A 24068-nucleotide genomic window follows, 5' to 3' on the forward strand; every position below is an offset into this window, starting at 1 on the left:
ACAATGATTTGGATGTATAGATGTGTATATTACTTTAACTTTAGGAAAAAGTGTCAGTGGAAAAAGCACTCGGAGGCCACCAAAAATGTATTGTGAGAACCGCTGGTTTGAACCAACACTTAACATTTTTACAATTCCAATGTCTGGAACATTTCTTTTCCTTTGAAATATCCAAGTCAAATGTCCAGCCCTTTCTTCTGTGAAATATGTAGTTCCACCCACTCCTTTCTTCCAAAACCCAGTGATCTGCTAAAGGCACATGCACAGTATGGTTACTACCGTACAAATGTGAGGTGGTTGTCTTTTCCAGTAATTGGACTGGGTAACCCTCCAGAGAGACAGATATCAATCCAGCAATCAGAGCCACTTCTGTGGATCCTCACTTCATTGATTATGCAGGTGCACAAATGTGATGAATTAACTTTTGCCTCATCTGCTAATATGGTAGGATTCCACTATTGTAAATAAGCTGAAACCTTTTAAAAAGGAACACAAATAAAAGAATAATTATGTTTGAAATAGATTTTACTGGTAAACTTGTGCTTTCTCTGTTGCCATTGCCAAATACTGTAGATTCAAACACACTGCTGGGGTCAATGCTAAAGCCACACTACAACTTTAGTTAAGAAGTAGCCCCAGTTTTCCAAAACCTATTATAAAGTTCTCTAATTAGTTAAGTTGTGACTAAAAAGTTTGTACTCTTCTTACCTGTGTCAAACCAATGCAGCTATGAGGGAGTGAGAAGGATACTAGTGCAGCTTGCACATCATTGATAGAATCTGTAATTAGAAAATTACTTAGTACCATGATAATGTGCTAGTCAGCAAAAGCAGCTCAACTTTCAGATTGCAAGATGAGTTTTGTGCACTAGGAAATGTAACTGTTTCTTTCCTAAAAGTGAGAATTTTATATGGAAATCACTAAGAGTGAACATGGAACATCAATTTTTTTATGGTCACTTGTCAACATATAAATATACATCTTAAGTGTTCATGGGCTTCTGCATAGGGTAAGAATTGTTCATTTTGTGCACACACAGATGATTTAAAACAGGCAGACTTCGGCTGACTTTTCAGAAAGGTACATTTCAGGCTCCAATTCTGAAAAAGATTTACTCAGATGCTTAACTTTACATACTGTTCAGTGGGACTACACAGTGTGTAAAGTTAAGCATGTGCTTAAGTCTTTGCAGGAGTGGGCCTTAATATACATTTTCCTATTTTCTTTAGGGTAAAATTAATTAATAGCCCTAAATGTTTGTTGTACAATAAAGTATATTGACAAAAGCTTTGCCCTCAAGAGGAATAAGAAACATCTATAAAGTTGAACCAATAAATTAAAATTGAAGAGAAGTAATAGTTGGTTAGCATGGCTTAATAGCAGAGGCCCCAGTTTCTGCCACATGATGAATACTGTAATTATCGTAGTTTAAAAGTGAAGTATTGAAGCTGCAGTTATTGAAATACAGAATTGTGGCTTTAAGCCATCAGTTAAAATTAGATGGTTGCATAGTAAAGCAACAATCAGGAACCAATACATTCTACCACTTAAAAGTAGAAATTACTTTTTAAAAAATGAAAATTTTGAAGAAAATCCATTAGTGTTTAATTGTTTGCTAGCTGAATCATAAGCAATTCTCAAAGTGCAACAAGCTCAGCTGAACTGTGCTGCTGAAATCTTATTTTTGTGGCCTTTTTGTTTACAAATTAGTTGATGCTTGTCTATAGGTAAAATTGCTTGCTGCTAATTTTCCTTTGGTGCAGAGGTAGACTCCCTACATAGTCACGTAAATTTCAGAGGGGAAAAGCAATGTGAATAATAGTTGCTAGCACATGGAATTAAAAGTCAAACAAAAAATGGTCATACAGAAATTTTTAATATGTTTGATTGAATCATCACAGTAATCAGTTTTTACTGTAATGATATGCAACTCTACCACACTATTATAAATAAAAACATTAAGATCAATATTAAATACAGCTCTAAGCAACATCACAGATTAACAAACTATGCATTCTTCATGAACCAGTAACTGAACAGTTTAAAAACAAAAAGATGCTGACACCCTCACCCCATCTACTACATCTGCTCAAATTAGTAACTGTAATAAGGCGCTGGAAATTTTACATTAGAAAACAAACCATTTTGTTGAACAGCACAGGCACACTTAGTCAATATCAGAATTTCTAATGTAGGATGACTAGATAAGTGTCAAATATCAATGAAGAAAGCATAGGAGGTGTGAACAGAGGTGCATGAGATCAGCACAATACAAATGTTGCACTTGGATCTACAGTTAAAACAAAAAGACAGCAGGGGCATGAATTATATGGTTTCACTTCATGCAGTGTGAAAGCAGAACTAGGTCTGAATTTATACAATACACACACTGGTGTGTCTTATCGTAAAGTTAGCAGCAGGGGTGGGAGTGGGGTTTCAAAGTGATTAAAAAACTTGGGTTGTTTTTTTTAAATCATGTTATGTTTATATCCTTCAACTACAAGATAGACCAACAAGTTTTAGCTGGATGATGAAAGGCAGCATCAGAGGCATCCTCCTGAACTGCCTTCTACAGGCAAGCCAAATCCTGCGCTCAGATCAGTTGAAATCAGGACTAGCCAGAGAAAACTAGTACACTGCTTCAGACTCATGTAATGGTTCAACAGCTGTAATACAGCATAATTTGACCCATTACATATTTGCTTCAATTAGAAAATTAAAGTTAGTTAGTTGCAAAACTGCCGTTTCAATAGTAGCTTGGTTCCCTGCTTTAGTTCCAAACCAACTTTTAAAAAGGGGCTGACCAGAGTGAGCACACAATAGGCACTGCAGAAAAGTAGTATGTTTTCTACTGGGACCGAATTTAAACATTCATTACAGTTTTATAATCAGTCCTGATTCAGAGAAGCACGTAAACACATGCATTACTTTTAAGCATGCTACTAGTCCTATAGGCTTCAGTGGGATTACTTATGCTAAAATTAAGCACTTATTTAGTGCTTTTCTGAATCAGTGCCCTCAAGACAACAAGTGCTAAAAGTAGCTAAGTTTGACAGACATTTTTTTAACCCGTTATTTCGTAGTTTTAGGGGAATATTAACATTAGGAGATCATTGTCCCTAATTTCAAGTTATAAATGTAATGAACATACCAAAACATGAATTTAATCTACCCACCAGATTTTAACTGCCCCATGATTACTTTATAGTTTTCCTTTTGGGGACAATACTTTCTTGGGATGTTGCCTTTTCTTTGAGTGTGGTATTTTTTTTTTTAAACCTGATAGATAAACATGTTCATCTAATGATTAAGATAGGTTTTCTCAAAAGAAAAAAAAAATGTTCTGAATCTGTCAGCCTGCTAAAGTGTGTGTTGCTGCTGGAGTTTAAAACCCACTCAACATTTCAAGTAAGTTTTTGTTTTGTTTTCTAAAAAGCTACATTTCAGCTGACGTTTCAGCCAGCACATTTCTAGATTCTTAAACAAGAGTCAGTCACAACAGCCCTAATAATTAATTCTATTATTGTTAAAACCCTGCAGTGTTTAAAAAGAGTATTTGTAGTTTTATTCTGTTTTGTAATAATAAACAAACGGACACCTCAAGGTTATGGCAGTGAAAGGGAGGCTTGAAAATGCTATTATGCGTGTGTTGGATCATGAAGAAGTCATTACTTTTTTTAAACTCTTCATCAAGTTGTAAACTTCTTCCCAACCCTCCATTATGTGTAGAGGATTTTGAATTACTCTATAAAAATCAATGGAAAGGTAGAATTAGTTACGTAAGATATTAACTGATTTGTATTTAATATATTTTAATCCATAAAAATATAAATAAAGAATGGTAAAATTTCAAGAAAAAAATATACATTTAGTGCAAGTTATGAATTACATTTCTTTCTTCAGTGTCAGCAGTGGAACATCTTTTTGTGGAAAAAAACCCTAAAGATGATTGATTTTAATTTAATGTAAAAAATATGTCCAGTGTTTCCGCATGCAATTACCATCAGATGGTACAGAATTGTTCCTGTTCTTAGTTATCAGAGTAGCAGTATTTTTTCCTTATTCTGCACAACGTTGGTATATGTCAGTGTTTTCAATAATACAAAAATTGCATAAGACCAGGTCACATTATTGATATATTCTGCAGCAAAAAATTTTCCTAGAAACTCGAGTTTCATCTATTTTTAATTTTTCTGAAATCGCAGCACCTAAGGCTGCAAAATTCACACATGCTTCCTACAAGGTATTACCTGTTCAATCTGCTTTTGCTGAAGCAGATCCATACTGCCCCAAGCATTTCGTGATGTACAAACTATATGTTTAATGGCACAAAACAACTCCCTTCTTGTGATCAAACCTTGGTAAGTCACAGTACATCTCAATATGAGAAACTACTGCTTCCGAAGGGCACACCAATTTTAAAGAGGCTTTGTTACAGCTCAGGAGAGAGAGGGAGAGAGAGAAATAAAAGCTCTTCTGGAATGTAGAAAGGTGATGTGTAATAACTATATATTTCATGAGTTAATACAACAGTTTACAATGGTAAAAAGGGCAAGACCTTGCAGTCTTCAAAAGATGGCTCAATTCAAGTGATCCCTCTGGAAACAGGGACTAACAATGCATCTCTTCAATACTAGGCTAGGGGTTGGAGAATTCGGTCTTCTGATCCAGCTTTCGCATTGCACTATCATGGCAGATCTGTCATCATGGAACGCATCCAGTGCAGGATAGCGGAGGTTCACTCTCCCCGTGTTACAGTGAGGAACATCACTTTTCCTCCTCTTCATACTCCCCCAGACCAACTCTTGAATGCCAACAGCACTGTTATGCAAAAATCCAGCTCTCATTTCCAACCACAGAAGAATCCCTCAGGCTAAAGCGTTGTACTGTTCAACAAATGAACCTCCTCTTCAGTTTCCTCTCTCTCCTCAGCTATGGGGTTCAGTTGAACATTATTGACGCGGGGTCTTGGTTTGCCGTCTGGGCCATATGACGGAGGATATCTTTTTTTGTTATAATGCCAAGGAGGCGCCTGAAAAGGATAAATAGAAAATGGCTATTACTCTAAAAGAGAAAAGAAATAGAACTAAATCTGTAGCCAAGTCCTTTTTGTTGACAGGAATAGACCAAATAGCCTGATTTTCTTGTTTAAATGAAAACATTTTATGAATAAAAATATCAAGTAACCATCATTTTGTTAAAAGAGAGCAGTGTGGAGGCACCAAATAGGATGGTCACTAAGCTGTAATCCATTTTTCATGATATGCAAGTAATGCAAGCAGAGTCCAAGCCCATTTATATTTAATTTTTGTTTCTACATAATGAAATTTTGATTAACATATGCCAACAAAAAAGTAACAAAGAACGAAAGAGGTATGAATAGGAAGTGATATTGATCCCACTTCAAAAAGAAAATATGCTCCAAACTAGCCACCAAAAGTCACAAATTGCTTGATGGCCAAAAACCAAGACACCAAATCAAACTATTTAAAAAAATTAAATTTAGAGGATCTTTCCAGGCTAACAATATTGGCTTAGTCTGGTATCTTCATAAGAGCACAAACAGTTGAGAGCAGAATTTAAGCAAAATAATCAACAGATGTTCTGTTTTCCAGTTTAGAACCTTACAAAGTAAACTGATAAAGAAACTACCAATTTTAATAGACTGTACACATTTTAAAATTTAAATGTTGTGCTTTTATGAAAAGGTCTTAATAGTGATTAAGAATAGAACTGTGTGTTATATCAAAAAGAGTGAAGCTGCCCTAAAGGATAATATCACAGGAGAAGCAGAAAGCAGAAAGCATGAGCTGCTGATCTTGTTAATCTGTTAGTACTTTTTGTTTTGTTGTTTTAAAGGAGGCATGAAATACTTGTGAAATATTAAAATAAAATGTGAAAACAATTAACATGTTTTGCACATAAGCAGCTACATTTGGAGGGCAGGTTTAGTACAGATACAACAACTGCAGAGCAACCAACGTTCAAATTAAGATATTTTCTAAGTTATAACTAACATTAGATCACAACATCTTAGTGTAATACTATATTTAGATTAGGAAGCCACTAGTAAAAATATTAACAAGCCATTCAGCGGCTTAGGACATAACTAGACATCTTAGGAAGGGACACTGATTGCTACAGATAGCAGCAGCAAGACATACAGTGCATAACAAAAATAAAGGACTGCTCTTTAAAAGCATGCAGACACATGGGGCATAGCAGAGGAAGGTCTAATGCTACACTAAGTACAAATTACATTCTGGTTTGGTTGTCAGAAAACTAAATAGATGTTTTTGGCTTGATCAACTACTTAAAGCTGCCAAGATCTGACAAAGAAATATTTTAAGTTTTAATACAAAAGCATCTTAATATGTATTAACAAAAAAGGAAAAGGAAAGAGTTTCCGAGCTTGGCCTTTTCCCATCTGGCATAATATAATCATTTCCCATCCTTTCAAAAATATCAAATAAAGTTTCTGATATTTGATCTCTCTAACTTTCTTTTAATGTTGTGATGAACAGCAAATTTTTAGCTGGTGTAGCAGTATGTCTGTATTAACAGCTTAGTTTTTACAAATGTTTTACATTAAAATCTCCTTAATACAAATTATTGTATTTGATGTACAGGAAGATTTTTGTTGTTCAGCTGATGTCATTGTAAGAGAACACTGAACAGTTCACAAGTTTCATGCTTCCTGACTTCTAACATGTCTAATTAGGAGATCTGATATATCAATCACCAAGGGTTCGACGTGCTGCTTTAGTTGCTCGAGATGCTCTAATATGTTCTTCTTTGTGATGATCCCCAAGACAATCCTGAAACAGATCATGTTATGCTAATAACTGTGTGAATCAAATGAAAAAAAACTTCCAATCATAATGAGAAAGGTTTAGAGTCGAGTAAAATGAAAAAACATGGACTGCAAGAATGCTAATAACGAAGTAGTTAAATGAAGAGTGATTTGACAATCAGTACCCTTTCAAAGAAATTGTTAGTTCATTTTCTACATGGCACAAAAAACGCATCTTTAACCTTAGAGTAATATATTCAAATATGGATGTAAGTTTACCATTATCACATTCACCTGCCTGAATATCCATTCATACGTCTCCCAGTTATAAAAAATATTGGAACTGAAATTTACTTTAACTTCCTTCTTTCAGCAGTTATTTCTAAGCTTGTATAAACATTGGGAGCTAAAATTTTAGCCTGTCACAGTAGATGACCAAGACTAAAATCAAACTATGGATTTTAGAAAGTCAAAGAAATAGTGCGTTTGAAGCTACCCTATGCAGTAAAATCATTCTGAGCTGTAGCACAGGCCATAGTGGGCCTAATTCTCCACTCAAATCAATTTTTAATCAGGAGTGGCTCATTGAATCAACACATTAGTGTAAATCAACAAGTTAAACCTACTCTCTATGCACCCCAATAGTCCTTAATTTACTATCACAATTATCAATTAATGCAAGCTTACTAGTCCAAACTGTAACATGCAACAGAGAGTCCTGTGGCACCTTATAGACTAATAGATGTATTGGAGCATAAAGCTTTCATGGGTGAACCCACCCAATACATCTGTTAGTCTATAAAGTGCCACAGGACTCTTTGTTGCTTTTTATAGATCCAGACTAACACGGCTACCCCTCTGAAACTGTAACATGTTATTGTTGCACAAATTAGTTTTAATAAAATTGTTTTGGTATAGTCGTTAATTATAAAGCAAGGTTAACCAAGCAAAACTAAAGGCTGCCTTTTGAGACCATATTTGATTTACAGATTCTGTTACCAGTTTTCCTTTTGCCAAAATTTAGAGTACATTAGCCCTTTCTGTCTACCTGACAGTTTGCTACTGCCATTACCCGAAGCATCACGAACTAGGTTTAAAATTTGACCTGTAGTGAACACTGAGCTCACAAAGTAAAAAGTTTACAAGCTGAAGCAAGAGGACAAAAATGGTTATTGTTACAACGCAGCTGATTAGTGAAGCATTCCACATTTTCCACTAATTTATGCTGAAAGCAACAGTTTAAAATTCATAATAGTGTTTGACTTTAGTTTTGCTTGGTTAACCTTGCTTTATAATTAACGACTATACCAAAACAATTATTAGGTTCCTGTATTTGAGCTCTAAGCTGCAGTAGAAGCTACTTATAGTACTGAACAGCTCAATATAAATATTTCTCCCAGAAATTTTAGCATTACAGATTTCTTTCCCCAAATTGGGTTCCAGGAATGTAATTAGACACATACACTGACTTAAAATTGATAGTGAGAGTCCCTTACCCTGAAATAGAAAGGCTTTTAGGAAGCTATTTAAGTTTCAGAAAGTTCCCACTATTCTTTCAGTACATGCATGTATTAAAGAACAAATTTGAAGCAAATGCATTTTAATCATGCTTCCAAGTTGGCATCATTTGAATAATGCAATTTAAAAATAAATAATTCATAGCAGCAGTCCATTTGCCAACAACAAAACAAATAAACCCTCCACCCAAATATTTTAGTTCTCAAGTTTATCCTCCCACAGTCATTCATGCTAAACAACATGAAATTAGTAAGGAATACTCCACTTCTTAGGTGTCTACTAAATGTATACTAAAGGGAAAGCATGACAACTGTGTCAGAGATCGCTACATTTAATTATATTTCATATATTTCACATGGAAGGTACGTGAAAGCAAAGTGTAAAGTAAATGAACAGTCCCTCAGAAAGAGGAGCAGTTTATTTTAGAAAGTAGGCAATTATAACAAGCCTTTAAACAGTGCAAAAGGAAAAGTTTATTATTTATTTATTTAGCTGGCAGATCACGATATGATGACAAGCCCCCATAGTCCCACTCATATATACAGTCTCATTCTTAAAGTTATATTTTTGAAGTATGTTTTGAAATTCAGAAAACAAAAATGGTTCTGGCTTGAACTTTTAAAACTAAGTAATAGCAACCTGGCTCCTAATATGCCAGAACCAACGCTCTGAGGATATTTTAAACCACAGGCTTTTAATCTCCACTGTGAAACGTGCAGATATTGATGATAAATGGGCACATTTTCTCTTAAAAGTTTGAGAGCCTTTTTTTTCCCCATGCATTTGCACATATCTACAGCTGAAGCATTCAGCACAATGTGAACACAAAAATACAAAACTGAAAATCTGGGCCTCCTATTGTGCCTCACAGAAGACCAAATTTGTTCTAGACAAATTCTGTCTCTTGCAAATGCAATTGAATTAACTGTGTGTGCAGAACTGGGGGCACTGATTGAGAGACTATTTAAAAAAATGTGTCTATTAATACCTGGTATGTCAACGTTGCAATTAAAAACCCATGGCTGGCCCATGCCAGATGACTGGAGCTTGGGTTAAGGGCTATCTAATTGCAATATAGACACTGGGGCTCAGGATGGAGCGCTGGACCCTGTGAGATGGGAAGGTTCCAGAGCTTGTGCTGCAGCCCGAGCTAAATGTCTATACTGCAATTAAACAGCCCCGTATCCTGAGTCAGCTGGCCTGTCCAATTGCAGCCTAGACATACACTTGGGACATGAGGAAGAGAAAAACCTATAATGAAAGTGACAGAACTCAGACCCTCGGTGGCTTATGGGTATTGCCCTTATTGGCAGTGCCAGAGGGATCAGTTCTAATCCCATGGAAGTCCCTGGTCCTGGGAAATATTCCATGGCCTGTGTTACACAGGAGGTCAGACTAGATTATCATAATGCTTCCTTTTTTGGCCTTAAAATCTGAAAAAATATCCTATAACCATTTTGTATTTTCTTTAAAACAAAGCATAATTTATAAATGGATTTATAGTGTTTATGGAACAGAATATAGATATTTTTACATGGATGGCATTTACTTATTGGTTCACAGTAGAAAGAGGAAGATACTGTCGCTCATTACAAGCTTTCAGTGTAGTAAGTTAGGTATTCCCATCCCCTGCCTCACGAGGAAACCAGTGGGAATAAAAGAAAACATCACATTATCATGCATTTTATACCTATTACTTCAAAATAGAAAAATAAGGCTGTATAAAGGTAAAATAAACCAGTTTGATTCTTCCCCCCCCCCCCCACTATGCTTTTGCTCTCCGCAGCCCATTTTTGACTGGTCGCAAATGGACAATGTCAGAACAGGGGTACAGAGAAGGGGGGCGGGGGAGGAAGTGAGATGAAATGAGCTTTTCCCTTGAATTTGCATGCAATTTTAATTCTTAATGGTTATTTGTCAAACTATTTACTATTTCATTCTGATAGAATTTTTTGTTTCAAAGTCGTTCTTGTTGGAACAATTGTAGTGAGTTGCAGCTTTTTAACTGGCATTTCCAGTCTCTCACCAGCAACTGAAATTGACCAGAAAAGTTCAACTTCTGGCTCAGCTACAGGCTGTCCATTGCAGAGGTCAGACTGCAACGAGGTCATTAAATGTGATAGGCCTGAATCACATAGGAATTAAATTTAAGTTGTCAGCATGTTACACTAGACACCAGTATTACATCTGACCAAACGAACAGTGTTTCTGCTGCTGTACTCACCCATTGTGTGTTACAAGGCATTGCCTCAGACCCAGCTTGCGGAAAATATCCACCACTATCTCCATTGGTGTGTGATCTGTCACGGTGAACGGGCTCATATCAAGAATGCTTCTAAGTTTCAAAGGCCGAGGACTTTCTGCTGGAAGTGATGGAGTATGCTGGGCAAAACAGACTCTGGAACTGCCAACAATACCTTCCTGCTTCTTTCTAGCACTTTCTATAATAAAAAGAGAAAAAAATCATTCTTGGATTTAAAGGATTTAGTGCAACTTGCAAGTTCAGTGAATGGCTCTTTTCTCTCCAATACATGCACTTCACAGAGACCAGCAGAAGAGACATCAGACTATATGACTTTCAGTCATACTCTGTCTTTAATGTAATATAGTGAAGATCTCAAACGTGCATGTTGGCATGCAGTGGAACAAATCTTTACCACCATTTGGGCAATATACATGCTATTTAATAATGTCTTAGGCAGTAGGCAGCCACTATCTGTGTAGTGCACAGAAACAGATGGGTTTCATAAGAGTGAGAGGACTGTCTCAATAGTGTGCACTCTCATTGATGGTCTTATTGTTACCACATCCCTCCGCTGCTGAAGCCAAAGCACATTCCTATGAGGGTGCCAAGGAGATTGAATGAGGTGCTCATATGACACATGAGGAAATTTCATTTCAGTATTCCAAGGAACAAACTATTCATATGGAAAGTCATAAAACACCATCAACTGAGCTTCAAATCTGGAGTAGGTAGGGCACATTGAAAGTTTAGAACATTCTCCTTCCCTGTCACTCCGAGAGAACTTTTGGAAGCCTAAGGAGACTTAATATACAGTAAGTGCCATTAAAAAAAGTAAACAAATATGACTGATTTCCTATTGCTTGTTTACTACACTGATATATTTGTGCCATACCATGGGAATGGTTTTTTGTTTTGTTTTTAAATAGTGGCTGCTGTATACATTGCGTGGGATTTCCCTCAGTACAATAAATAACTTTCGTTTACAATAAAAGGGAGGAGGAGAAGATCTATTGTGGAAGAAGCACATGTCTGACCACTGCATGGAAGAAACTGCACTCACGTAGTGACGCTGCCAAGGTTTGTCATGTAATGTTGGGTATAACAGGGGTTTTAGAGAGCATGTCCCCTTTAAATATATTTCCCGGGGCGGGGGGAGAGAAGTGCTGATTGTTGCAGAAGGAGGAAGTGCTATTGGTGGTAGGGGGAGAAGGAGAGGGGAGAGCAACAGGGTGTGCGTGTCTGGCGCTCCAGACAGAAGGGCTGCAGCAAGCAGACTCTCACAGAGGGAAGCAGTCAAGAACCTCCTGAAGCATGGGAGGGACACAGCTGCCGATCGGGGACACTCCATGACAGGAGCCAGGAGGAGCACTGTGCCAGGGAGGAATCGCCCGACAAGGACAAATCAGAGCTCTTCCTGTGTATGTATGGTCACTCTGGGGGGTTTGGAACAGGTGCGCGGAGGGTGGAAGGGACTTTCCCTGCATGCGCCTTCTCTTGGTCAGATCTATCTGCAGAGCAGACTCCATCTTGACCACGAGGGCACTAAAGTTACACACGTTAAAACTGATCAAATGTTCTCTATTTGTTCCTATGAATCTGTGTAATTTGCTTATTTGTGCCAAATCTTCCTTCCCTTTTCAGTCTTCCCTCATTTTTGGACATAAGCTTCCCTACTCACATCATTTCCAAGAATGGTTCTTTTGATATACAAATTTAAGACTGAATAATTTCCACTGTGTAATTTAGATGGTAAAATGAATCTTGCCTGAAAAAAATACTCGTATAAAGATAAATATCTTTGCCTGTAATCTAGTATTAGGTATTCCAAAACGTAAATGAAAGACAATAGTTTGAAATTAAACTTTCTTTTACATTTTGAGGTACCTAGTCCTAGATTACCGGCATCTTGATAAGAATCAAATATATATAGACTTTGAATTCTGCCCCCTGCACAGATGAATTTCACTTAAAGTGAACAAATTGAAAAAAATGTTTAAAATAACTTATTTTCCTCTAGTCTTTCAGTTACAGGGAGTATTTGGTGTTGACTATAATAATAATAGGTACAACATTTTCAGGCATAAGTGTTATGTCTCTTTAAATGAATAATTTTGCTATGTTCCAATTTACGGCATGTACATTCAAAAATATTACACATCAAATCACTATATTTAAGCGGGTTCAAGCCGAGTGTGGTGTTCTGACATGAAACTGACTAGAAAAATCAATTACAGTATTAGACATTTACTGACAGTACACCTTGTTATTGTAAAAAAACCTACCTGTTTGACATGGCTGTAATGCCAAAACTGGTCTAACCTTTCTAACTTTTGAATCAAAATTCATAAAACAGCCCAAGGGTTTATAGTAACGTATAAAATTTTATATTAAGTTTGAAGTCAGATTCAGGTGGCCTTAGAGGGGTGACTCAGGCAATATTTCCCAGAGAACTCTGCAGCATGAAAATGATGATAATGGGGCTGTGACGAAGCAGAGAAACCGCCAGCCAGCACAGCAGGGGTTCAAGAAAGCCTTTGGGCCCAGTTAGCCCCGCCCCACTATACCTGCAGCCAATGCCAGGCCTGAGGGGATAAAAGAAAGAAGCCTGGCTCAGTTAGGGGCTGACTGATGAAGTGGCAGGAGCTAGCTATCTTTCTGCCTGAAGGGATGGAGGACTGGTTTCCCGGCCAAGGGAGACTGCAGTGGAAATCCCCAGTACGGGAGGTAACTGACTGAGTGAACCACAAAGACAATTGTGGGACTTGCCCTCACCAGCTTGTGGCTGCTCCACCGAAGGAGCCTGGGACCACAGCAAGGTGCGATCTGGACCCCAGAGGGAATCCTGGGGGATGCAAGCTGCCCAGTAGACAGACTAGAGGGGCCACACCCCAAACTGAACCGACTGGTAGGAAGTACCCCAGGAGAGAGGATTCTGACTCCCTGCCAGGAGGGACACCAATCCCCCTGTTCAAGGGTCCTCCCTGGGCTGGGACCTGGGGGAGAAGGTCCCCTGCCTCCCACCCCAGCCTTAAAGGCTGAGGCCATTCAGCCAGCAGGGGCTGAGAGCCAGGCGATCTCACCACTAAGCCACGCAGCCACCCAAGCCCCTGTTACAGGGGTACTGAAGACATGTTCTACCAGTTTCATCTCAGATGAGGACATGTTGGCACAAAGCCACAAAAACTATGGGAGTGGCAATAAATGACATCTTTCTTCCGTCCATGGTACTATATTGCACAATTAGGTCCATTGTTTCATAATTTCTTCTGAAGCATCCAGCACTGGCCATTGCTGAAAATAGAGTATTGAACTAGATGGTTTATTGGTCTGTTCCAGTGTGGCAACTGCCATAGTTTGTATGGAAGTGTGCCCTGTTTCAGAACCTATTATTGCAAGACACCCTTGTAAAAAGAAGTTCTAAGCCTCCTGATCAAGGTGATAGGAGAGGAATAAACAGTCTGTGCTACATATCTGGGCTATAAAACACACAAAACATTCAGGTACAAAATTAAGACATACATAATAAATTCTGTTTTAAAGTATTAATGCATTTGAATGAGAACGTATGATCTTATAGAATTGTAAAATAATTACCTATTGCAATAGTTAAGTCTCTCCTTAAAGCAAATCCCACTAGCCTCTGAGACTCTTTTGACATTATAACAGGAAAACCATTATAGCTGGTTTCATTGATCAGGTTTTCTATATCTTCCACCGTCATGTTATCCTGTGTCAGCACTGCCAAGGGTGGATCACTTCTTCGAGGTCTCATAACGTCAGCAGCCAGTGTTGTGTGAGTGAATTCTTCTTTAGCATCCAAGAAAGGATAGCCATTCAGCCGGATGTGTGCTTCATAGATGCCTTCCCTACCAAAGGCGTCACCCACCCACTTACTGGTCATTACTGCAGCCATGAGAGGTACAATGTACTCCAGCCCACCTGTGAGCTCAAATACAATGACCACTAGGGAGACAGTCATCCTTGTCACACCACCTGCAAGAAAAAAGGAGCCTATCAACATGTTAGTATGAGAGAATATCCCAACTAAGGAATTTGCTGATCTCCTGTCAACTGCCAAGTACTGACCTGTCAATAAAGACATCAACAAATGATTAGTCTGTTAATGGCAACGGGTATAGCAATCAATGCATGCTAAATCTCAAGAAATAACTGAGGACATTTGAGAGACCCCTGAAAAACTGAACATAGATTTTCTTAAGAAAGAAAACATATGCCTGATTTTGTCATATAAATTAACTAATAACCCAATACCTTAAAATAATACTTATAATGATGGATTTATTTTTGCCAAGACACTTTACTGAGTTTTTTAAAGAAAATAATGAAGTAGAAGGTTAAGGAAGCCCACAAAGTTCAACATTTGGCAAAAACACTAAAACTGTTTATAAAAAGGCAACCCATGGTAAGCAATATAAGAGCTGCACATTTAAAGGGATTACTAACTGAATTTTTTTTTTCCAAGTGAAAACTCTAAAGAGAACCCTGAACTGACTAAAATTACCTACTCTCTGAACAACCAGTGAAGATGCAGTAAATAGCAATTTTTCCTCTCTTGTAAATCATGAGGGTCCTGCTGGATAACAGCATCAACAGTATATACATTTATGAGAACATCTGAAATATTCCCTTCCACCTAAAAATTAACTGATAAGATTTTTGCTTCCGCATCCCTGTGGTAGCTAATATTTCTTCATTTGATAGAACGCATTCAGGAAGAACTGGAATTATATCAGATTCTTTCTACAGATACAAGTAAAGAGGTTCAAAGTAAATTTTGGATTTTTTAAAATAAGATTACGATGAGGTTGTTGTCAGCCTGTGAGTTTTGTTACACCCTGCTCATCTGATTATTTACTGGTATGATTTTTTTTTTTAAAGAAACTGTACAAATGGCTTTTCAAAAGTTTAATTAAAGCCAATCTGTTCAAAGTCTGTACTTATTGTGGGTGCCCAACTTGAGGTACTGTACCATCAAAGGGTCTTATTTTCAGAAGGTGGTTGATCAGCATTTCCTGAAAATGAGCTCCTTAATAGCATCTCAAGTTGGACCCTTCAAATCACTAGACCCTCTTGAAACTCTTTGCCTACCTTATTATGTATTCTCAAGAAAACATTTTAGTAACAAATACAGAAACAGCAGCAGGTACAAATCTAATACTTCTAAATAATTCCAACAGCTCTTAATTTACAAACCTGTAACTATGGGGCAAATTACATACCATTCTGAGTAAGGGCTCAGTAACATCTCAATGCCCCAAAGAAAAAGTGGACAGCAGTATTTAAAGTCTTATATTTCACAGCATATAATTAATCTATATATTAAAAGCGATTTAAACTTTGCATTTAAATCCAAATCAGACTGCAAAGAGTTACAAAAGGATCTCACAAAACTGGGTAACAAAATTCCAGATGAAATTCCATGTTGATAAATGCGAAGTTATACACGTGGGAAAGCATAATCCCAACTATGCATACAAAATAATGAAGTCGAAGCTGTTGCCACTCAAGAAAGAGATCTTGGAGTCACTGTGAATAGTTCTCAGAAAACATCCACTCAGTGTGCAGCGGCAGTCAAAAAGAGCTAACAAAATGTTAGGAACCATTAGCAAAGGGATAGATAAGATAGAAAATATTATAGTGCCACTATATAAATCCATGGTACGCCCACACCTTTAATATTGCATGCAATTATAGTCACTCTATTTAAAAAAAGATATATTAGACCAGAAAAAGGTAAAGACAATGGCAACAAAAATAAGGGTATGGAACAGCTTCCATATGAATAGAGATTAGTAAGACTGGCACTGTACAGCTAAGAAAACAAACGACTAAGGGAAGATATGACAGAGGTCCGTAAAATCATGAATGGTGCGGAGAAAGTGAACAGGAAAGTGTTATTTACCCCTTCAAACAACACATGAACCAGAGGTCACCCAATGAAATTAATAGTCAGCAGCAAATGCTTTTTCACACAGTGCACAATCAACAGGGACATGATTCAGGTTCAGGTAAGGGCTTTAATCTCGGAGACTTGCCTTGCTGAAGAGAGAGCCACAAGGAAAGCAACTTTCCCCAGCAGATGTGAAAGAACAGGAGGCTAGAAGCTCAAAGGGAGGGCCAGGGAGCCTCAAGAGGACTAAGTTGAGGTCCCATTGGGGCACTGGGTCCTGTACCGTCGGAAAAAGTCTTTCAAGGCCCTTAAGAAACCTGATTTTGATTTCATGCGAGAATACTGACCTGCCCTGGATGCGGGAATAGAAGGCCGAAATGGCTGCCAGGCACACCTTGATCGAGGAGAAGGCCAGGCCTTGATGTTTTAAGTGAAGCAAGTAGTCCAGAATGCAGAGAAGACTGGGTCAGGGAGATGGTCCTTGTCCCTGTAGAACCTCCAGGTGCCAGGCACCTCTGCCACTACCCGGGATGGTTGGTGGGTCCCTAAGATTGCCGGATAGCCAAGTGGTGATGGAGGTGTCTGGCTGAGCTCTGGAGACATGCTGCCCCACGCACGCCTATGCTCCTCTCTGGACTTTCCCTTCCCAGTATGAGATGTGGGGGAGCACCCTCTCCTGGTGTGCTTTCTCTGCTTTTTAGCAAATACTGGAGACAGGGACCGGCGTCAGGGGCCAGTGCTAGCGGCGCACTTTGCACCAATGCCATGGTGCTTGGTGCGGAGTCCAATCTCAGCAGCTCAGAGATCGGCGCGAGGGCCGACTCCACGAGGAGAGCTCTGAGTCTTATGTCCCACTCTTTTTTAGTTCTTGGCTTGAAGCTTTTGCAGATGTGACACTTATTGCTAATGTAGGTTTCCCCAAAACACTTCCACATCTTTGATGAGGGTCGCTGACTGGCATAGGCTTTTTGCAGCAATCACAAGGCTTGAAGCCCAGGGACTGGGGCATGCCCCATCCCTGGGCTAAATCCCTTAGGGGACTATCTAACTTTTCTACAGTACTGTTAAGCTAACTATTAAGAGAACAATGAAATCTAAGAACTATTTACACAATGAGAGATAGGAAAAAAAATAAACACTGGGTAGAGAATGCTTGCCGAAGCAAGGAGACATTCCAGCACTGTCACTGGCGGTAAGAAGGAACCGAGGGAGGGGGGAGCGGGCAGCGTCCCTTACATCAGCGCATATGCGTGCCACTCCATATAATGCCAGAGCTGGTCACCTACTAAGCCCACTGAGACATAGAAGACCACTGAAGGAAAAACTTCCGGCACTGGTGAATGTGGCAAGCACACACACTTAACATGGAATGGACATGAGCAAGCACTCGAAGAAGAACTAGGTAAATTCATGGAGGATAGGCCTACCCATGGCTATTAGCCAAGATGTTCAGGGATGCAACCCATGCTCTGGGTGTCCCTAAGCTTCTGCCTCCCAGATGCTGGGGCTGCACATAGGATGGATCGCTCGATGATTGCCCTATTCTGTTCATTTCCTTTGAAGCATTTGGCCACTGTTGGAAGACACAATTCTGGGCTAGATGAACCATTGGTCTGACCCTATATGGCTGTTCTTATGTTCTTTTATAGTATTCAGCTCATAATGATTTCCTGTAAAGATATGCACATTTTCCTATTAAAACAAAACATATGTATGCTTCTATGTAAGAAGCTCCTCTAATATTGTACTTGGCCTTCAGTAAGTACAACTTTTTTCCTTCACCCCTAAACTTATCTAGTTCAATAACAGAAAAGAAATCAGGCTCTTATTTGTTGTGTTATAATTTAGTTACCTAAGCATGCAGCAGCACCAACCATGGCATATAGGCCCGGCGTGATACAGTCAGCTCCAACTTCACACCACTCCTTGAAGATAAACCAGTCATGGTGATAATAAGCCAACTGCTCCACTGCAATTCCCACAATCCTTCCTGCTATTGCTCCAATTGCCATACTAGGTATGAACAAACCTGATGGAACCTACAACAGAAACAAAAGAACTGCTAGCATGGTAAAGATTTAAAATACATGGGACTTGTTAGAGTCTTATTATTGGAGAGCTACTTCACACAAGACAAGTACATGGAAAAAGAACTTATATATGTTTGGAAAAGTAAAGCTGACCGGAAGTTTGAAAATGAAACAGACAGAAACATTCCAATTGCTACCTATGGGGTAGTCGGTACATGAACTCCCATTGTAAAGCTAGTAGAATTTAACATAAAAAGATACCCAAATACTCATAATTGAAGGGTCAGTATGTTTATCTTTCCTTTACATTTTATGTATTTTTTATTTAAGGCTCAATCTGTCCTTAAGGTAGAACCATAAACTTGGTTCTCCAGGCAAACACCACAGTCCATCCTATAGTCACAAACCTATTGTGATTTTTGTTGCTTCCTTCATTTAAGCGCCGATTTTCCTATTCGTTACCAGGACCTAGAGATGCAGGTTTGTCTGGCACTGTGTGATTCACAAAAGAAGCAGAGAAAAACCTTACTTATGCCAGCAGCATTAAGAACTGTGATGATTCAGCAGCGTAACTGCTGTTGTTCATCTTTTCTCCTCTCCAAGGAGCAAATGTTCTCTCTGAAAAGACATACTTGTGTCTAAATGTCTCATTAAACTCTGGAAATACACTGCTACTGCTCCTTAAGGCAGTCAGCAATGCTGGAAATGTTACACATATTGGCTGAACTACAAATCTTACTAATCATATATCCCTCCCCTCTTGGCTAAAATAGGATATATTAATGTAATTGAACCCTCCTAATCCTCTGGGGTCTATCTGACCCCAACACACAAACAAAAGTGTAAATACAAATTTTCATGCCAAACCTGGGCCTCTTCATACATTAAGTAGTCTCAAAGATAGTTGAGTTGAGTTGAGACTCAAGATAGTTAAGTCTCAGGCAGACTGCGAAGAGCTACAAAAGGATCTCTCAAAACAGGGTGACTGGGCAACAAAATGGCAGATGAAATTCAATGTTGATAAATGCAAAGTAATGCAAACGTAATCCCAACTATACATATAAAATGATGGCATCTAAATTAGCTGTTACCACTCAAGAAAGAGACCTTGGAGTCATTGTGGATAGTTCTCTGAAAACATCCACTCAATGTGCAGCAGCAGTCAAAAAAGCGACCTGAATATTGGGAACCATTAAGAAAAGGATAGATAATAAGACAGAAAATATCATATTTTATCTATATAAATCCATAGTACGCCCACATCTTGAATACTGTGTGCACATGTGGTCGCCCCATCTCAGAAAAGATATATTGGAATTGGAAAAGGTTTAGATAAGGGCAACAAAAATGATTAGGGGTAGGGAATGGTTGCCATATGAGGGGAGATTAATAAGACTGGGACTTTTCAGCTTGAAAAGAGATGACCAAGGGGGGATATAATAGAGGTCTATACTATACTAATCATTACTAGTGTGGAGAAAGTAAATAAGAAAGTGTTATTTACTCCTTCTCATAGCACAAGAATTAGGGGTCACCAAATGAAATTAATAGGCAACAGGTTTAAAACAAAAGGAAGTATTTTTTCACACAATGCGCATCAACCTGTGGAACTCCTTGCCAGAGGATGTTGTGAAGGCCAAAACTATAGCAGGTTTCAAAAAAGAACTAGATAAATTCATGGAAGGTAGGTCCATCAATGGCTATTAGCCAGGATGGGCAGGGATGGTGTTTGTCAGAAGCTGGAAATGAGTGACAAGGAATGGATCACTTGATGATCACTGGATGTTCTGTTCATTCCCTCTGGGGCAGCTGGCATTGGCCACTGTCAGAAGACAGGATTCTGGGCTAGATGGAGTTTTGGTCTGACCCCGTATGGCTGTTCTTATGTTCAAACTAGGATGAGGTCAATCTATCCGCAGTGGTTTTATCATCCCACTGGTTGTGGTTTTTATATAGCAGAAGAGTCACTAAAAAGGTAATGGTGTCACAGTTAGACCCCTCAATGTTAGTCACTGGGGAAAATGAAAGGTACTTCTCTTCTAAGGTGGGGTCTCTTGGACCCTAAACACACACAAAAAATTAAATAAAAAACATGATAGGCAAACCACCACTGCTTCTTTCTTTAAGTATTCTCATACTGATGACAGGACAACCTGATATCGCCTGGCTAAAGGAGAGAAGATATTTCAGATAGTTTTAATTAGCCACAACTTTATTATTAGATGTGTGGGCCTATCCGACAGATAGAAGTGTACAGCACAGGTAACCCCATGTTCATTCAATGTGTACCTGGGAGTTTCCACCAGCCCCCCTCTTTTTCCATCCAGGTCTTCCAGACAACCCATTGCTTGGACCTTACTATCACCCCTCTTGAATGAGGGTTAAGGTGGGCTATAAGGAAGGGGGGTTGGCTTGCTGCTATGCCAGTCAAGGAGCCCCAAGCCTCCCCACCCCCGATTCCACTCCTTTAACAAACACCTCCTTTTTAAGTCCTTTACCAAGGAATCAGAATACTCAAAAACCAGTGGGAGAACACTTTAACCTGTCTGGTCATTCAATGACAGACCTGTGGGTGGCTATGTTACAACAAAAAAACTTCAAAAACAGACTCCAATGAGAGACTGCTGAGCTGGAATTGATATGCAAACTAGATACAATCAATTTAGGATTGAATAAGGACTAGGAATGGCTGAGCCATTACAAACATTGAATCTATCTCCCCTTGTAAGTATTCTCACACTTCTTATCAAACTGTCTGTACTGGGCTATCTTGATTATTACTTCAAAAGTTTTTTTCCCCCTCTTACTTAATTGGCCTCTCAGAGTTGGTAAGACAACTCCTACCTGTTCATGCTCTCTGTATGTGTGTATATAGATCTCCTCAATATATGTTCCATTCTATATGCATCCGAAGAAGTGGGCTGTAGCCCACGAAAGCTTATGCTCTAATAAATCTGTTAGTCTCTAAGGTGACACAAGTACTCCTGTTCTTTTTATCTGGTCACTGTATCCCTTTACTATGGAGTACCTGCACTGGACATTCGCCCCACACTTACATCATGAGTTGTGACATCATAGCTTAACTTCCTTCCCTATTCACCCTAGCAAATCCCTGTCTGAGGAGAAGGCGGGGGGGAAATAAAAAAAAATAAAAAACTACCTTGGTAGGCAGGCAATCTGGTAGGCAGGGAAAAATTCCTTCCCAGCCCCCCTAGAAAGGAATGTCTAGTGTGATGCCCACAGCAGGTCCTGTCTAAACCTGGCATTTTGCCACCTCGAGGGGAGGGAGGGTGGGTGCTATTTTGGCTGGTCCAGGGAAAAGAGGCTTCCTTCCACTAGGGTTGCCCCTTTTCAACTCCCCAGCCCTTCTGGACCCTCCCCCTTTTGCAGCAACCTCTGAGCCTCTTCCCCCGCACTGCCCATAAAGCGCTATTGCCCTTCCCCTGGAAAGCTGGAGATTGCCCCCCTGCCCTGCTGAAGGTGTGGTGTGGTCATTGGCTTTGTCTGTATACCTATTGTAGTGTTAGTGTAGTGAAAACATCACTTAGAAGGTATTGGAGTCAGTGAGAACCCAAATTAATTGTGCAGGTATTCCTGCATGAGATTATATTCTAACTGCTGCATCAAAATAAAAACAATTATATTAATCTTTCACCATTATTTCTATCATCGTAGTTTCAATAGTTTTTGTTTTTCATTAAAATGCACTGAAAAGGTCTTGAGAGACTGAGATCCCAGATAACATTGGTCTCATAATCACAGTTGTCCAGGAAATTGACTTTCTTTGAAGATGACAGTGACAAATTGATTTTCTGGGATGCCTACAACACTTGCAAGTTGCTAAGAAGAGTTTCTAGGGAAGCCATGTTTGTCAGATAAATTTTTTGGCAAGAACAAACTTGGCAGATGCTGTTGCTGGGGCAAAGACTCTGCTTTGCGTTGCATTACATGTGCACATTGCATGTCTGATTGCAGATATCTGGAGCTTGTTGAATCCCGCATGCCATAATAAATCTTTGAGTAAGAGATGGATGTTTCTCAGTGATCTAGGTACAGAAATGGTGAAACCACTGGTGCGGGAAAGAAACATTGCTGCCTTGCCTCAGGCCTGTAGGGATCAGTATCCGGCAGCAACTTGCCGGATACTGACCCAGAGCCTAGGAAAGTAGAACTATGTAATATCTTTCCTCAGAATGAGAAAAACACATAAAAATGTGCGAAGTCTAAACACTTTGTATGTTCAGAACATATATCACCTATTTGCTCCATTTGTTCAAAGTAGTAGGCCATTTACTGCCACTTTGTTGCATTTGTGCCTTTTATATTGTTACTGTTGATCTGTTGCTATCTATTTTCATTATATAAACCTAGGGTCAGTTAGACCCCAACACAAGCACGGGGTAGCATGCTTTTGAATCTAGGAAAATTTTAAATTGTTCATAGTTTTAGAGTTCACGGGTGACAAAGTCAGTTTTAAATGCATCCAATGTGTTTTTTTCCAATTCTGACATACTCCAAAAACAGGTAGGTGATTTTCGGTCCAATACAAGGTTTAAAAGAAATAAGTAACAAGATTTGTATGTAATAAAACATATCACTTGATTTTTTACCATGGCATATTGAGAGCTCTGTATATCATATGACTGCACAGCCACTAACTTCGCTGCGAAATCTAATTCCTGATACAGAACTCTCTCTCAGAATTTATTTGTTTATTTTAAAGTTATATTTACAACTATAAATGTTGACAATGTAACTTTTGAAAACGTAAACTGAAGGCAAATCAATTCATCAAGCTCTGTCTGAGTCTGCAAACGGCCAGAAACCAAAGCTTTTAGAGAGGTGTTTATTGTTCCATTCATCTCAAAGTATTGTCAACTTTGAAACCTACCCCAATGATTTAACTGCTGTTAGCTATTCACTGCTTATCATTTTAGCAGCAACATCCAGTTAAAGTGCTTGTCCCACAGTGCAAACTGTCTCCCATCACCCTCCTGAGTCCCCAGCCTAGCTGTTAAAACCTCTAGCTTCCCCCCGACATAATTCTTTCCAAGACACAGCTATGGATTGTTATTAAAAACTGGCAGCATATTGAAAAAATTGAGAATCAAATATAATAAAGAAAAACCCTTTGAAGTTGCCACAGAAATTTCCAGTCTGTTGCACCAGTGTGCTGCAGAAACCCTGGGGTCTTGCCACTGAAGATGGGAAACTGATTTAGAAAAAAAGCTGAAAAACATGTTTTTTGGTAACTGTAGATGGAACATTTTACACACACACACACACACAGTCCAGTTCCTATTTATGTCTTTCAGTATAGAAAATGCCAGAAAAGCAAACAGCTTGAAAAATCACTGACTGCTCCCTATTGATTTAATTAGTCAGCTTCTAGTTGTTACATGTATTTGGTAAATTAATCTAAGATTTCTGATACATTTAGAAGGACCAGGCAGGGAATGTGGGGGGGGGGGGGGCAGGTGCAGGAGTGCATAAAGGCAGACCGTTAGCATCACATAATGGAGTTGGTGGACATGATTCTTTTCATTTTCCTGAAATGGGCTGAGCTCAGTA

At 38.9% G+C, this 24068-nt stretch overlaps 1 protein-coding gene across 4 annotated transcripts in view; it reads right to left on the reverse strand.

Annotated features, from left to right (window-relative positions):
• Positions 1 to 1857: 1857 nt before the first annotated feature.
• CLCN3 (chloride voltage-gated channel 3) overlaps positions 1858 to 24068 on the reverse strand; it is a 121057-nt gene continuing 98846 nt past the window's right edge. For 2 of the 4 annotated variants that reach the window (XM_054030866.1, XM_054030867.1), the window contains 5 exons: positions 18320 to 18506; positions 14151 to 14549; positions 10536 to 10752; positions 6743 to 6818; positions 1858 to 5032 (listed from right to left, as the gene is read on the reverse strand). In XM_054030866.1, coding sequence (XP_053886841.1) covers positions 4874 to 5032; positions 6743 to 6818; positions 10536 to 10752; positions 14151 to 14549; positions 18320 to 18506 — 1038 coding nt within the window. In that variant the 3' untranslated portion in view covers positions 1858 to 4873. The remainder of the gene's footprint in view (positions 5033 to 6742; positions 6819 to 10535; positions 10753 to 14150; positions 14550 to 18319; positions 18507 to 24068) is intronic. The other 2 variants (XM_054030868.1, XM_054030869.1) reach the window with 1 other exon arrangement.

Source organism: Malaclemys terrapin, chromosome 5 (genome assembly GCF_027887155.1).
Source record: "Malaclemys terrapin pileata isolate rMalTer1 chromosome 5, rMalTer1.hap1, whole genome shotgun sequence".
Lineage (NCBI taxonomy): Eukaryota > Metazoa > Chordata > Testudines > Emydidae > Malaclemys > Malaclemys terrapin.